This window comes from Pseudonaja textilis, chromosome 5 (genome assembly GCF_049901715.1).
Source record: "Pseudonaja textilis isolate UNSWEBS1 chromosome 5, rPseTex1.2, whole genome shotgun sequence".
Taxonomy (NCBI): domain Eukaryota; kingdom Metazoa; phylum Chordata; class Lepidosauria; order Squamata; family Elapidae; genus Pseudonaja; species Pseudonaja textilis.
The window spans coordinates 60,731,485-60,747,902 of record NC_141994.1 but is presented as its reverse complement, the minus strand read 5'-3'; the positions used below and the strand labels follow the sequence as shown (position 1 = coordinate 60,747,902).

Below are 16,418 nucleotides of genomic sequence, written 5' to 3'. Positions count from 1 at the left end.
ACAAAATGGTAATAACCAAAACTGTCTTCAAAGCAATTTGGAGTGATAAACAGATGTTGCAAATAAAACTGGTCCAATCCAGCATAAGAAATGGGGTGGGACCAAGAATCCCTACAAAAAAAGGGATATTATACCACCAAGGCTGTAGAATATAGAGGAAATTTTGACTTTTGAAACCTGGGATACTTTTCCTTCTCTACATAAAGCAATAAATGTATGCCTGAAGATTTTCAAAAACACTGGAATGTTCACCTTTTCTTTTGCTATATAAAATCTGTATTTTACTTCTTTTGATTTCAAACCAGTAATTATATCAGTATTAGGAAAAGTAATTGTATTTTCTTGGTGTATCTTTTGAATAAAATTTCCATCAGATTTTTGCTGTGGGTCCCACGCAAAAGAGTAGCAGACAAATGCCAAAAATATGTTAAAATATTAAAAACAGGATTCATTCAAGAACCTTGTTCTCTCTTTCAAAATCCTCAATTGCTAGGAATCAGGTTATACTGATACAAAAAAAATGTATTTTCTGACTTGGAGCTTTTTCAGATATATTAGGTCTATATCAGCCAAAATTCTTAGGCAGCAGAAAAGTCCCAATACTCAAAACATACCTATCACTCCCAGGTTTAACAGGTGTAGTTAAAAACCAGGAATTTTCAGGTACAGTTTAATTCCTTAATGTCTTTCCAGGAAAAATCCATACAACTGTCCTAAAACTTTCCTAAACCCAGATGCCTCTTTTTAGGTGGTTTAAGAGGCTGATAATTTAGGGACTGGTATTTTACTATCTCTGAACTGCTGCATTTCCTTCTTGGGTTTATATATTAATTTTAATTCTGTGCTATTTGTAGCCTTGGTCTTTTAACTTTGCTTGCTTTCACACCTTTAAGCATGTGCAATACATCACACCTTTGCCATTTTACAATCAGCAACTCTTGTACATATAACAATATTAGTACACAGCAGTGTTTTTCAAGTGTAATATGATCCTTATTCTATTCCCCGCCCCCCACATCTCATACCATATAGATTAAAAGGGCTGGAATGATCCATCCATTAATTATTTTCCCCTGCTTTTCCTGTTAGGTCCAGCAAATTATTAATTCTTTGTTACACTGAGGTGAACACACAATGCATACAACTTTTAGGTAGGAAAAGCAAGTTTACATATCCCAGCCACTATGCTCTGGTGGTGTCCAAAGAACAAAAGAATAATTTAGCATCAAACTACAAGCAGGGGTGGGATTCAAATTTTTTAACAATGGGTTCTGTGGGCGTGGCTAAGTTGGTGGGCGTGGCTTGGTGGTCATGTTATTGGCTGGGCGTGGCCAACTCAATATCACTCACATCAAGGCACACATCTCCTCGCCTGGCCTTTCATGACTGTGGGGATGCTGCAACAGTAGTAAGTGTGAAAAATGGTCATGTCACTTTTTTCAGCGCCATTGTAACTTTGAATGGTCACTCCGCACCAGCAAAGGAGGGGGAAAAAACTCCAGAGAAGTTCCAGAGACAGGAAGTCTAGTCCTGCCAAGAATGTAATAAGGGTTAACGGAGAGGCAGTTTCTGTAAGCAACACCAGAATGTTTCCTTCCTGCCTTCCTTACAGGATTAGGCCAGTAATTTCTTCTAACAACCGGTTCTCCAAATGTTAACAACCGGTTCTAGTGAATAGGTGTGAACTAGTAGAATCCCACCCTTGACTACAAATAAGATGCATGGTGATCTACTCTAGCATCCACTGGATCATCTGACAATTGAAGGTGAAAACTAAACTAGATTTATTTGTTTTGAATTTAATTTATTATCCTCTCTTTATTATATTTTTTATAACTAACTCAAGGTGGTAAACATATGTAACAGTCCTCCCTCCTCCATGTATTTTCCCCACAACACCAACCCTGTAAGGCAGAGGTTGGCCCCTTTATGACTATCAGGGTGGCTGGCTGAGGAATTCTGGGAGTTGAAGTCCACAGGTCATAAATGGGCCATCATTTTCCACCCCTTTTGTAAGGTGAGTTAGGCACAGAGAACATGACTGGCTCACAGTCACCCAACTACTTTTCATGCCTAAGGTAGGATTAAAATTCAGTCTCTCAGTTTCTAGCCTGGTACTTTAACCACTAGACTAGGGGTCCCCAAACTTGGCAACTTTAACACTAGTGGATTTCAACTCCCAGAATTCTCAAAGTTGCCAAGTTTGGAGACCTCTGCACTAGACCAAACTGGCTCTTAGTTGTTATGCTGGCATATCTTCTCTTTAAATACCCCAGTGTGGTATAAAGGAGATCCAAGAGCCTTATGCTAAGATTAAGGAGCATTGTAATGGGAAGAAGGAATGACCTTGAGGAACAGAAGGAAGAGCTACTTCCAATAAAATAGATAAAAGAAACCTGAGACTGGGGATAAATTGTACCCTGAGGAAAGTCTCAAATAATATACTCCCTAATTTTAATGAAAATAAAGGGAGGGGGAAAGGTATTCCGACTTGCAAGATCCTATTACTATAACTTTATAATAAAAGTGGCATGACTTTGCTTTTTCTAGTCTGGTCTATCTTTAAAGATTGACATGAATCCTACTCTACTTTTAGTGGAGGTTGGGAGAAGAATAATCTGCTAGTAATTCAAAGAACTGCGCACACTAAATTTGCTGTCATTGGAAGAAGCTATTTAAGTAACTGAGATCAATCCCTTGATACGTGCAAGAATGTAAATTAAAGCATCTCAGATAGATGGTTGTCTAACCCTTACTTGAACATATATAGTAGGAACCCAACACCTCTCTGGGTAATTGGTTCCACACTTAAATTTCCTCTTAGTCTCACAAAAAACTTGACATCCAATTGAAATCTGCCTTCTCACTCAATCTTTTCTTTCAAAGCTAAAGAAATCCAGTTCCTTCAATTTCTCTCCACTGAACTTTGTCTCTACTTCTCCGATTGTCTCTACCTTTTTTTTTTACCGGGATCATTTTTAAATGTCCAGTTTAAACACAAGATTCAAGGTGGAGATCTGACTATTGCAGATTGAACTAGTGCTTCCTATGATTTGGAATTTATGCATGAATTGACGCTGTTTAAAAACTGCATGTATTTTTTTTTTTTTTTTTTGGCAGCCTTAAGAGGTACAGGGGAGCATGCGCAACAGAAACGTGGTTTGTTATGGAAGCCGCTGGAATTTCAGCAGCCGCTCTCCTTCCAGAAACACCATGGTTATTTGCACAAATAAAGGGATTTCCCCACAATCCTAAATTCATTTCAGATCACAATCTGAATGAAATCAATATGGCTTACTTCAAAAATACTATGTTTACTAGATGCTCAGATCTATCTATGTGTCTGTCTCAAAAGAGATGTCAGTGAATAAATAGCTAAATGGTTTCCTCCTTTATCATATTTTCTTTCCAAAAATGGGAGTAAAGATATTTGAGCTATAGATCAAGAGCTGAGGCGCCAGAGGCAGCTAAGACATTTGCACTCGAAAAGCCGACCCTTTGTATCAAGTTGCAAGGATCTGGCAAAGAGATTTGCTTATGTCAGCCCTTCTGTTACTCTCCACCTCAAATTTCTTTTGGGTTCTTCTCTCATAAGAGATGTAATCTCAAGCGAATTTGTAACGAATTACTACACAGTTTATCAATCAAACTTCTTCTCGGCTTCAATGGTATTCGACTGACGATTGCTGGAGGCCTGTTACATGTTGTGTAGATAAATAATGCAGCATGTCTGCCAAAGCTTAAGAGCCCCTTGGAACAATAAGATTCAGGCTAATGGGAAAGAAGGCAAAAACGGAAATCAAGAGGAGAAAGAGACAGAGGGGAGGAAAGGGCGAGCAGAGATAACCGTCAAAGATAAACAAACAGAGCAATAAAGCTAGAAGTTGAATCTCTGAGCGCAGTGGAGCAGGGATGGGGTCAGGACTGTGTCTATAGCTAAGACAATCCCTTCTCCAATCCCTGATGGATGACCTTCCTTGAAAACAGAATGGAGCAGTATGTCTTGTTGTCCATCATTCCACAACCTGCAGTTTCTGCAGCGTGGAGACACCAAGAAGAGAGATCGATCGTGTTGGGGATCAAAATGCTGCTAAAGGGTTGAAAATGCTAGCAAGTGTTAGCAAATTCTACCCCAGCATTCTCAAAGGAGATCTTTTATGTATTTATTTACAGAATAGAGCTGGGAGGAACCTTGGAGGTCTTCTAGTCCAGGGATCTCCAACCTTGGCAACTTTAAGACTTGTGGACTTCAACTCCCAGAATTCCTCACTCAGCTTTGCTGGCTGAAGAATTCTGGGAGTTGAAGTTCACAAGTCTTAAAAGTTGCCCAGGTTGGAGAGCCCTGTTCTAGTCCAACCAGCTGCTCAAGTGGGAGGCCCTATTCCATTTCAGATAGGTGGCTGTCCGGTCTCCTCTTAAAAACCTCCAGTGATGGAGCACCCACAACGTCTGAACTCTGAAGGCCAGCTGTTCCACTGCTTAATTGTTCTCACTGTTAGGAAGTTTCTCCTTAATTGCAGGTTGCTTCTCTCCTTAATTAGTTTCCATCCATTGTTCCTTGTCCTGCCCTCAGGTGCTTTGGAAAATAAGTTGACTCCCTCTTCTTCGTGGCAACCCCTCAAATATTGGAACGTTGCTATAATGCCATCCCTAGTCCATCTTTTCTCTAGATTAGCCATAAATATCATGATTCCTGCAACTGTTCTTCATGTTTTAGTCTCCAGGCCCTTAAAACTTAAACGAAGAACTTTCTCTGCATGGGCTGGGATGAGTGGAACTAGAACAAATGGCTTCCTAAATCTTTTTCTTTTCTGTCCTTAAAATACCCAATGAAAAGGTAACAATGGAACAAGCAATACCATTCAGCGGCCCTACTGCAAGGGTGTTAAACTGGTGGCGCATGGACTGGATGTGTCACCCGTAGGCCACGCCCACCCCAGCTCCATGAATGGGGAAAACATTGTGAAACGTCCCATGCCCTACTGGATGGGCCAAAGGGAATTCCATTAAAATATTTCTAGGAGCACAAGGATGGGAAAGCTAATCTACAGAGAAATAGAAGCGAATTAAAATGATCTTACCCTGCGCCCTGCCTCGTTGTTCTGTAGGTTCATGAGTATTCGGGCCTGCTCTTCTGATCCCTTGGCATAGTTCCTCTCCCTTTCTCTGGCATCCACAAACTCTTTGGCAAACCGGTAGCCATATTCCACATTGTCCCCACACCCACCCCAAAGCCAGTCCCGGGGCAGGTCCTTGGGTCGCGGTGTCCGGCTGCAACCACAAGTGGAGAGCTCTCCTTCGCGGCAGGCGCGGCTGATGGCATTCACAACTCCTGCAGCGCTGACAGCGTATGCAAAGGCAGTTTCTCGGCTACCTGAGGGAAAGAGAAAAGACCATCAAAGTCACACAAGTTAACTGATAGGGACCCTGAGGTCTTTTTTTGGTCCCTACTGGAAACACGGCTTTGCCCAATGTGGGTCCCTCAAGGGCTGTAGAAATTACAAATCGATTTTGGGAATTCTGAATTCAAAACAATGGGAAGGTATCAGATTGGGAAGGTTGCTCTACCAAATTCCACATTCTGTTAAAGCTCAAACGTAGTTTATCTCTCCTCCCACAATTTTTTTTCAGTTTCTTCCAATACAAAAATATCCTTCAGTTCTCCTTGGTTTTGTTTTCCTGGATAAACATCAGCTAACAACAGATAGAGTGGTATTCTGAAAAGAAAGGCATCCTTTCTTTTACATTTTTAATTTTAATTTTAATCTGTTACATCCACCAGTCCTCGGTGTATTATCATGGCACCAATTCCTCTCTGAAAAGACATCCATACTCGGGCTTTTGGGTATTGGGACAACCAAAGTGATAAATGAATTGGGATGACCTTTCCCCTGATTAAAACAAATGACTGAATTGGGGTTAAATATACTACATTCAATACACTTTAATCCATATACCTAATGGAATAATGATAAAACTACTGTATACAACTATATAAGGGACAAACGTCTTCATTAGTATTTAAAGAGGTTAGAAAGAGTGAGAAACAAGACCGATGATGGACATGGTTCAGCCAAAGCAGTGCCATTTTTGCACACTAGAATGGGACTAACTTCCAAATGATGATGCAGGAATAGGCCCAATACTGTCCATGGAACTTCTGCCCAAATAGTAAGTGTGTAGGATTGCACTAATGAAAGCAGTATGATACAATAGTGAAAAGTTTGCACTTAATGGTGAAGCACTAGATAAAAAAAAAAACCTGGCTCAGCAGCAACATTCATATATAATAAGGGGCAAATCACTCACAATTTAACCTGCCTTGCAGGAATGCTGAGTGGATAAAAATATATTTTTGAATCCTGTGTGTTGTGTGTTGTGTGTATGTGTGAGAGAGAGAGAGAGAGAAAGAGAATGGAAGGAGAGGAAGGGGGAGAGGAAGAAGGGAGAGGAGGAGGAGGAGGTGGTGATATTAGAAGATTCCAACTCACATTTATATCTTGATATAGGTATGATTGCATAACTAATAATAATCTACAAATATCTCCACTATTTAATGTTAACAGTTGAATAAAGGTTTCTTTCTATTTTATGATTTCTTTCAGGATTATGGAGCTGGGGCGTATAAATACAAGGGAAAGTTAGAAATTAGAAAAGAAAGCAGGAGTCCTGTTCTACTAGAACATAGGTGCTTTGTTACTAAATGGCTGTTGTTGGAAGTCAAAACTGAACCAGCTACAGACATGAACGCGTTATCAATAGATTTGGGTGAGCCAAAAGATTTCCAAGATGACAAAGAGGTATAACAAAACACCCTCTCTAGCATCCAAAGAAGCTCTGAGAGACTGCTCTCAGGAATAACAGTTCCTTGTGCCAATTTATTTTGCTTATAGATTGTACAATAGGGAGGAGGATGTTAGAACAGGGAGATAATTTTATCTTTGCGGTTTTGTTACATGATGGAGATGGAGTAGGCAGGAACTGAAAACTGCCAGTAGCTATAGCAAACGTCATAACCGATCCAGGTTGGAAGCTCCAAGTGATGAAAGACGTTTTTTGTTTAAAATGGAAAAGATGCCCTCAAGTTGTGTTTGACTCTTAGTGACTGCAGCAATTCAGTCTTCTTGGCAGCATTACAGATACAGATATATGCCATATTATTTTTAATTTCTGGTTCTGAGGTTCAACTCTGTGATTCCAGTCCAAGTGCTATATTATGATAGACCTGCTTAGCTTCTGAGGTCACCCAAGGTTGACTAGCATTGTAACCTTCTGAACCCATATAGAAGAAAGATCTGCCTATCCCTTGGAAATAATTGTGGAGAGTTACTCCACTTGGTTTACATATCCTAATTTATTTAACTTTGGTTTGTTACGCTGTGTAGATTTAGTCAACCATAGTTTATAATTCAGCCAATTGTGGTTTATCCAAAAAAACTGATTTGGCAAACTATTTCTAATATATGAATTCCAGTCACTGGGTTGATATAATTACATTAGGATCAGGTTGTAACCATGTGGACAAAATAACTGATAATTATCTTTAACAAGTATAACAAATTGGCAACAATCTCAACTAAGTTCCAGATGCACTGCAAGAATATGAACTGTGGTGCTGGAATACCTACCAAGCTCCACATTAGCAGTGCTAGATAGGATAGTAGAACTCAGAAAACTCACACACTGCCAACAAACATAGATAAGGTTCAATGATTAAAGCAAGACTAAGAGAGTCCAAACCAGCCCCATGAAGACAAAAAGAGAACTATACAGTAGTAGAAAAAAGCCCCAGTTATTTGACGGATTGCCCAGATGACTGGGAAAAAAATTGCAAAGTCTTTACTACAAGCCTTTTCTTCGCCTTTCTGAATAACCTTACAAAGCTAGTCCTTTACACTGAATAAATATATTCCTATTCTCTTGATATTTAGTGATTCCTCACTAAAGTTGGCCAGCGACAACCTACTTAAAGCCATATTTGACATAATCACAAATAAGTAAGGAGGGGGAATCCAGTTTAAACTAGTATTCTTTTACATTCAGAAATATTTCATTGATATACTTTATTTAATATTATGTGCAATGTTCTCTCCTTCATATTCTATCCTCACAGGAACTCTGAGAGGTTAGCTGTTGGATAGAAAGACAATGACCGCCCAGAGAGACCCTGTAAGTTTCAGGCTGGGAAATTGAACCTGTCTCTTGTCTTTCTCTGTTAAATAACAGTGGAACATGGATGGAGAAAAATCAATGCATTCAATTCCACTGTGGCTCAACTCTTCAGTTTCTCTCCAGCTTACAGAGATATGTTTCTTAAATCAGATGCCTCACTTCGGTTTTCTTCATAATTTGTAACCTATCTGATATCAGGATGCTCAGCCTGTTATAAATCCTATCCCCATTCTGCCCAGATCCACCACATTCCACTCCCAATAATCGCAATTAACAAGCATCTTATAAGTACTTTGAATCAGCACATGCAGCTAACTCTAAATAAATCTCAGAATATGTTACTTTAATGCAGGGGTCTCCAAACTTGGCAACTTTAAGACTTGTGGACTTCAAAAATGGCTATGCTGGCTGGAGAATTCTGGGAGTTGAAGTCCACAAGTCTTAAAGTTGCCAAGTTTGGGGACCCCTGCTTTAATGCATGGAGATGCCTCTGCAATGATATATTGAAACAGCCACAATTAGCAAAGATTTTTATTATGTACACGTAGTTCTTCATGTATGTTCATTTAGTGACTGTTCAAAATTGCAATAGCAGTGAAAAAAGTAACCTGTGACCTGTGACCACACTTACAATCGTTGCAGCATCCTCGTGGCAATGTGATCAAAATCTGGACCCTTGGAAACTGACTCATATTTATGATGGCTGCAGTGTCTCGGGGTCAGGTGATCAGCTATTGTAACCTTTTGACAAACAAAGTCAACGGGAAAGCCAGGTTCACTTAACAGCCATGATGTTAACACCTACAGTGATTCATTGAACAACTGTGTGGCAAGAAAGATTGTAAAATGGAGCAACATTCACTTAACAAATGTTTCACTTAGCAACAGAAATGTTGGGTTCAATTGTGGTCGTAAGTCAAGTATTACCTGTACTCTAAACCTTCAGGGTACCGACTATAGGATCCTCCCTCTCACTTAAGTAACTTATAGAACCATAAGAAGACAGCCTCTCGGATTTTCCTCTAAGAAGTCAAGATTTTCAAACCTATGGGAGGCATTGGCAGTAAAGAGATTGGCAGCTTCTTGATTCCATTAGTCCATCAGCCACTCCCTTATTTTCTCATTATTATTTTTTTGTTCTTTGAGTTGACTTACGGGTATTCTTACTGGATTTGTTTTTCAAAGGATGGCATGAGCACGATTTAAATCAGTGTTGCATGCATCTGTCCAGCTATTGGCATCATTACACATGTCTGGTCAAACAAAAACTCTGATAACAGCTAAAACACATAAAACTACCCTGCTTTCATCTTGTGATTTTATTTGGACAGCTGTTGAGTCGTCTAATTCCTCCTCGCCGTCTCGAGTAAAAAAGAAATCTATTCCAAAGAACATTCAGGAGAAGAGTGATCCCTGAAACATCAATTCAGAGATTCCGATCGAGCGATTGCTCGTGAAGTGACCATAAACCTCAAAATAGCTGACTCTGAGGGATCATCAGCTAAGAAGGAGATGTACCATCCGTTTCCCAGATGGCCAATGCTGCCAGGAGGAGAACGCAGACAAAAGCAATCAGACCAACAATTTGATGCAGCAAAGTTCTTCACAAGATTTATGTTCTTATACTGTAGCAATTAAACAGGTAGAGCAAGAGTGGGCAACTGGTCTAATTTCATCCTCAAACTAATTTCAAAAGCCCTCTGCAAACAATTAGTACTGATCTCTGGCAAGAGCAATTTGTCTCTTCTCCAGCATCATGCTGGGTGGGAAGGAAGTAAAAAAAGAACAATGGGGATGGGGTGCAAGGAAGGGGGGAATGGGATGTCCAAAAGAGAAAAGAGAAAAGTTCACATATCACACCAGGGCAGGGATTGCTCCAATGTGGTTTATAAACCATAACAGCTGGGTTTACACAATGCTTTACACAAAAAAATGAACCAAGCCACAATAAAGCGAAGTGCGACGTGCATCCTTAGTTCGGAGAGAAAGAATGGCAGTGGATGTAAAGAAGAAAGAGGGAAAATGGGTGTCCCTGCCAACTTGGGGCTTCAAGAGCATGAAGCTCCCAATTCAAGAGCATGAAACTCCCAACTGATCTCCCCCGAAGAACTTCGCAGAAGGAAAGCTTGCAACCTTTGCAGCAGAGAATATGTAACTGTAGAAAAACTCTTGAAGAAAACTGTTAATGAGATCAACTGTATTTAACTTCATGTATGTAACACTTCTAGAAAAAAAAATCTGCAGTCCTTTATGAAACAGGGAACATGGACAGGGTTTGAAGGAGGCTTCTTCTGATTTTATTTGCCCTCCCCCTCAAGAAGTGTTACTTCTGAATTAATCCTCGGAGACAAACACTGGTTTTTTTTTTTAAAAAAATGGTGGAAATCATGACTTTAACAATCTTTTTTCCCTTAAAAACTCTATGGAACCAACATTAGGCTGTAGCATCAGGGCCACTTTTTGAAGCATTTGCACTATAAGGGGCAGATTTTGGCCTTAAAGTACAATGCAAAATTGTCTCATCAATCAACCATCAGAGACAGAAGTAAATAAGGGGACAAAAACAGTCTTAGCATGGGATATGCATATACCAATAGTGACAAAAGGCGGGGGGGACAGCACATTTTAACAAAAAAGCAGTATAAATAAAATTGCAAAGTCATGTTTTTCCCATTATTTGTAAATGTTCATTGTGAGAAAATATAATACTATTGCGTAACAGCTGTCTCCTTCTAGTTAACCTCAAGTCTACATAACTTTATGGGCCTTTCTGTTTAGTTTTCCCAGAAATAATGTAGAAGAGTTTTGCCATTTTCTGGGTTTTTTGTTAACTTCCCAGTATATTCCACTCCATATATTCTGGTAACTTTGTTTGGGATCAGAGACTAAGCAGGATGGCTTGAATGTGGCAAATAAGCCAACTTATTGGGGTGGGGGGGAGATTTAGCAGTAATTGTCAATATGTGCAATTTCTGATTTTGATTTTCTACCTAAAATATGAGAGACTTGAACCTATGTCCGCCTGTTTTAGTTCAACCCACTGCACACTACAACTCAGCCTAATTTTTCATGGACTTCAGCCCAGGTTCTAAACCAGGATTTCCCAGAGTAGTCAATATTGACCTCCAATGGTCAACGTGACTATCCACTGTTGTTGCTATGGAACAACAAACTTAGCATAATGCTATTAAAGTAGCATTAAATTACAAGTAAAGGAAGGAAGAAAAGAAAAAGAGAGAGAAAAGAGAGAGAAAAAGAAGGAAAGAAAGAAAAGAGAAAGAAAAAAGAAGGGAGGAAATAAGGAAGGAAGGAAAGAAAGAGAAAGAAAAGACAGAGAGAGAAAAAAGAAAGAAAAAGAAAAAAGGAAGAAAAAGAAAGAAAAGAGAAGGAAGGAAGGAAGGAAGGAAGGAAGGAAGGAAGGAAGGAAGGAAGGAGACACACACAGAAATAGAGGAAGGGAGGAAGGAAGGAGAGAGACACACACAGAGAAATAGAGGAAGGAAGGAAGGAAGGAAGGAAGGAAAGAGAAAGAAAAGACAGAGAAAGAAAAAAGAAAGAAAAAGAGAAAAGGAAGAAAAAGAAAAGAGAAGGAAGGAAGGAAGGAAGGAAGGAAGGAAGGAAGGAAGGAAGGAAGGAGAGAGACACACACAGAGAAATAGAGGAAGGGAGGAAGGGAGGAGAGAGACACACACAGAGAAATAGAGGAAGGAAGGAAGGAAGGAAGGAAGGAAAGACAGAGAAAGAAAAAAGAAAGAAAAAGAGAAAAGGAAGAAAAAGAAAAGAGAAGGAAGGAAGGAGGGAGGGAGAGACACACACACAGAGAAATAGAGGAAGGAAGGAAGGAGGAGGGAGGGAGGGAGGGAGGAAGGAAGGAAGGAAGGAAGGAAGGAAGGAAGGAGGAAGGAAGGAAAGAGAAAGAAAAGACAGAGAAAGAAAAAGAAAGAAAAAGAGAAAAGGAAGAAAAAGAAAAGAGAAGGAAGGAAGGAAGGAGGGAGGGAGAGACACACACACAGAGAAATAGAGGAAGGAAGGAAGGAAGGAAGGGAGGGAGGGAGGGAGGGAGGGAGGGAGGAAGGAAAGAAGGAATCTGCTGATGAACAAACTGAAAGTTTGGGGGTGGGCTGCTAAACTGTGTGGTCCACTGAATTCAGCCCTGCACCAGGAGCAATCTGATCCCTATTCAGCAGCATGCTGAGCAGGAAAGAAAAAAAAAAGCATATGGTGGGCTCATCTTCTGGCTCTGGCTCCACCTGCTACTGGTGTCAACTCTGTCCAACATCACTCTACAGCCCCTAATAGACCCTAAGGAAATGCCTCCCTTTTACCACTCCACCTTTTAGGTTGCACTTACTAAGGCCAATGGAATTTACTCCCAAATAAACACACATAACATTCACTTGTGAATGTTTTTATGGCAGGATAGACCATGGAAAAGGGTCATTTTTCAGTGTTATCTACGTTCTACACATAGGAGAGTTTTCTTTTTTTTCTTTTTTTTTAAATTTAAATTACCCCTATGGGAAGGATGCATTTAATGTCCCTTGTTAAGTCCCAAACTTGCCTAATCAAATGTGAATCTCTCCGTGTTTACTTCAGTTTACTTCTGCATAGCTACACTCAGCATTGTAACTTTATCCATTGTGCCACAGCTCTAATCTCATTTACAAGTCACAATATAAGCAAATGTTGCAATTGTCTGAAGATGTCCTGCCTACACACACACATACACACACACACACACACACAAAGTCAAAGTGCAGGCTGAATATCCAAAGTTGTTCTCATTCTCCTTCTCCTTGGGATAATAGTGCAAAAATAACACATGTAAAAATACAGTCTATCTACTTGTTGATCTCTTACTAAGTTCCAAATCGGCTGCTTTGGGGAGTTACCTTTTTCCGCCTAGCATCAGTGCCAGCTCTGGATTGAGCAATTAATCAAACTGAAATACAATAGCCCTGAATAAAGAAGTGGATTTCTAAGGGAATCCATTAAAGAGGCTTCTACTTTGAGAAGCTGGGGAAAAGAGGGAGCTGCATTTTAACACCTTGCTTTTATTATCCTTACACATCAAACCTCCCCCCTCTCCACACACCCGGATTTCTCCATTTCTTACCAGGGAAGAGTTGCATTTCAAAAGGACTGAGAACAATATATCCAGCTCACACCTCAATTCAAATTCTGCAATGATCTGTCAATGAGCGCCTTTTGCCACTTAGCAGTTGGCACCCCGGGAAGTCTCAAGGTAGTGGATATAGGGCCAGGCTTCCTGCTGCCTTTCCTGGAGGTGCACCAGCATGGAGAAAGCAAATAGCAAAGTGGTTATCAGGGCTTTCCCCCTTCCTGCCAAGGGCTGCAAGCCAGGATACCTTCCATTTGGGAAAGGGAAGAGGACACGGTGGGTTAATCCCAAGGCTCCAATGAAGAATAGGTGCAGTTCAGGGTTGAAATGAGAAGTCCCTGGTGCTCCCTGAGACTGGTTGTTTTTCTTGCAGACCTTTCATCAACTAGGTACCGTCTTCGGCGCTGATGATGTTGCCTAGTTCAGGTAATAAAACGTTTGCAGGAAAACAACCAGGCTCAGGGAACACCAAGGAGCCCTCAATCAGAAGGCTTTTTTTTTTAAAAAGGTATTTCTCAACAAAGCAGATTTTCAGGTGAGAGTGTAACTGGCTTTTGGGCTACATTAACCATGCCAGCAGTAGAGGAAGAAAGAATTGAGTTCAGAAAAAGGTCGACCTTGCTAGTTTCATTCCCGGGCATTGTACTTTGTTACCCTTTTTTTTTAATCCTCAAAATTTTATCCAATTTTGCCAAAGCAGGTCTTCTCAGAAGTCCTTCTTAGCTAAGACTTCTGATACAAGGGGCAACTTCCAAGATGCTCAACAATGGCCGTGCTAGTTGGAAATTCTGATAGTTGAGGTCCACTCATCTGAAGGGGGTTACAGGTTGGGAGAAAGTGACTCAGCTCCTCAGAATACACTATGATACCAACCTTGCTTTCATAGTCTGATGACCCCATACTTCACCTGAGTCACACCAGAGACAATGCAGAGAACCAGAAGATTCCTCAGTGCCAGTTTTTGTTGGTGGTGGGGAGGAGTGAAACCTACTTATTGAAAGCTTAATGCTTAATCCCCATATGTGGCTTTCCCACTGCAATTTTTTTCCCCTTCTTTCAACCTGTTGCCCCCAGGTGTTTATCCTTAAGACAGAATCACACTCTAAGAAAGACAAGGAATTTCTGAAGCTGCCTTTTCAGGTTTTTTTTTTAAATGTATGTTGAATTAAAATGAATTAAATAGAGCCTGATCCTAATTGTGAAAACAAAATTTAATACTGTGGATTAAGCCTTGGAATATTCAGGCAACAGTGTGTATGTAAACTGAGTACAAAGTGCATTTTTGCTTCACATCTAGAAATCTGATCAATCAGTATATCCTCATCAGTATTTTCTCCAACGCATCTCATTTTAAAAGGCAGTAATAAACTTTTAATTACTTGGTGATTAATACTTTCTAAGAGCACTTCAAGTTGGCAATGTAGAGGTGACTGATAAGAACATTGCCCAGATTGGGAAGATTATAGTCATGACAAGTGATTTAGATAGTATGCAAACAAATAAATGCATCATGCTGATAAAGATAAAAAGATGCCCTCAAGTTGCCCTCAAGAGACAACCAGGCATTTTTCTCAGGAATATGTATGTTATCATTAGAAGTATCCTATCAGAGGACTTCATTCTTACAATAGCTTCTCCTTCCATCCTTTGAGTTTCATAAAACTCTTGACAGAAAACAAAAGTAGCTGCTCTACACAACTGAAAGAAGTAAGAAGCCAACTGTTTTCAATCATTTCAAACAAAATAGTTCCTTATCTGAAACAAACAAAACTTTCAACACTCATAGAATTTATTATGCCAGCCAGTGAGAAGTCAACAAACTTTCATTAATTCTTGCATCTAACAAGGTTGTTGACCAATAATTTTTAATACTGCATCTTTTATACGCATTTTACAGCAACAAAGACCTGCTTGGGGTTGCAATTCCTCACATCTGGAGAGCATCAAGCAACATCAAGTCTGAGATTCTGATGAAACAACAGTTCAATTTGGCATTGCAGAATTTAATTAGGGATTAAATTAGGGATTTATCTGTCCCCACTAGTGCACATTTTGATGAGTCTAACGCATTCAAGCTCTGCATGAAAGTTTAGTCTCTTACTCTTAGGCAGGTTTTCTGTTTCTACACTATTTATTCTACCTCTGTCTTGACAGCTGTTCTATTTTTACAGCAATGCCACCCAAATTGCTCTACTATTTTTTCCCCCACACTTGGTCTATTTCCCTATTCCCTGCTCCAGAAACCACTTTCATTCCAACTGGTTTCACTTGACTTTTGAATCTCCATGCTCTTATGCAACATTCATAATACTAGCAATCCACTTCTCATCTGTGTACAATTTATTTTTCTGAGAGTCTCTTCTCAACATGGTTAAGTATCTGCCGCTTTCCATATACCTTTGCTACTTCCCTCTAAAATACTTTTCAACCAGACCCTTTTTGTCCTTACAGTTTTTATCCTTCCAGCTTTGTTCTCTGTGCCTTCCAGCCATTCCATCCCCGAGGCCTTTGGGCACACCGTCCATGAACATCTGAATGGCCACCAATGTCTTTTGCCCCCTCACTTTTTCCTTCACTTACCAATGCTCATAACTCTGCCAAAGACAGATGTGTTGTCCACTGTGCTGCAGTTCCATCGCCTCTGCCTGAATTGGAATTGGCACTCTTTGATGGCGTTCTTAGCCCCCTCACCAATGTACATCATGTGCTCCTGGTACAGTTGGCACAACTTTCTCTGGCCTGGGGACAGCCCTGGTAGTTGGCTACACACTGGTTGGGCTCCAATGATGTACATCTCGGGTCTCTGGATTGGATTCATAGCCAATGACCTGGAATGAGGAAAACATGGTCAAGAAATGCCTTTTGGGGGTATGTGTGTTAAGGCTTTGTCTCTCAGCAGAACCAAGCGATAAAGTCATAGACCTTTCCAAACACAAAAAGAATAGTCGGGAATGAGGAAGCTAAGGCTTCCTTATTTAAGGACAACCACATAAGCATCCAACTGGTTCGTGTTTATTGAATCACATCAGCTTCACCATGAGATGGATAATTAAAATAGAGCTTTGTCCTGGAACTAAGTAGCTGAATTAACTACCAACAAAGGGTCTTTTTCCCACAAGTTAAG

General features: G+C 40.2%; 1 protein-coding gene across 1 annotated transcript in view; it reads right to left on the bottom strand.

Annotated features, from left to right (window-relative positions):
* Positions 1 to 16,418, bottom strand: part of WNT5B (Wnt family member 5B) — a 117,732-nt gene that overhangs the window by 8,066 nt on the left and 93,248 nt on the right. The window contains exons 3-4 of the mRNA XM_026718338.2: positions 15,875 to 16,122; positions 5,082 to 5,374 (exon numbers count right to left, since the gene is read on the bottom strand). Of these exons, the coding sequence (XP_026574123.1) occupies positions 5,082 to 5,374; positions 15,875 to 16,122 (541 nt within the window). The remainder of the gene's footprint in view (positions 1 to 5,081; positions 5,375 to 15,874; positions 16,123 to 16,418) is intronic.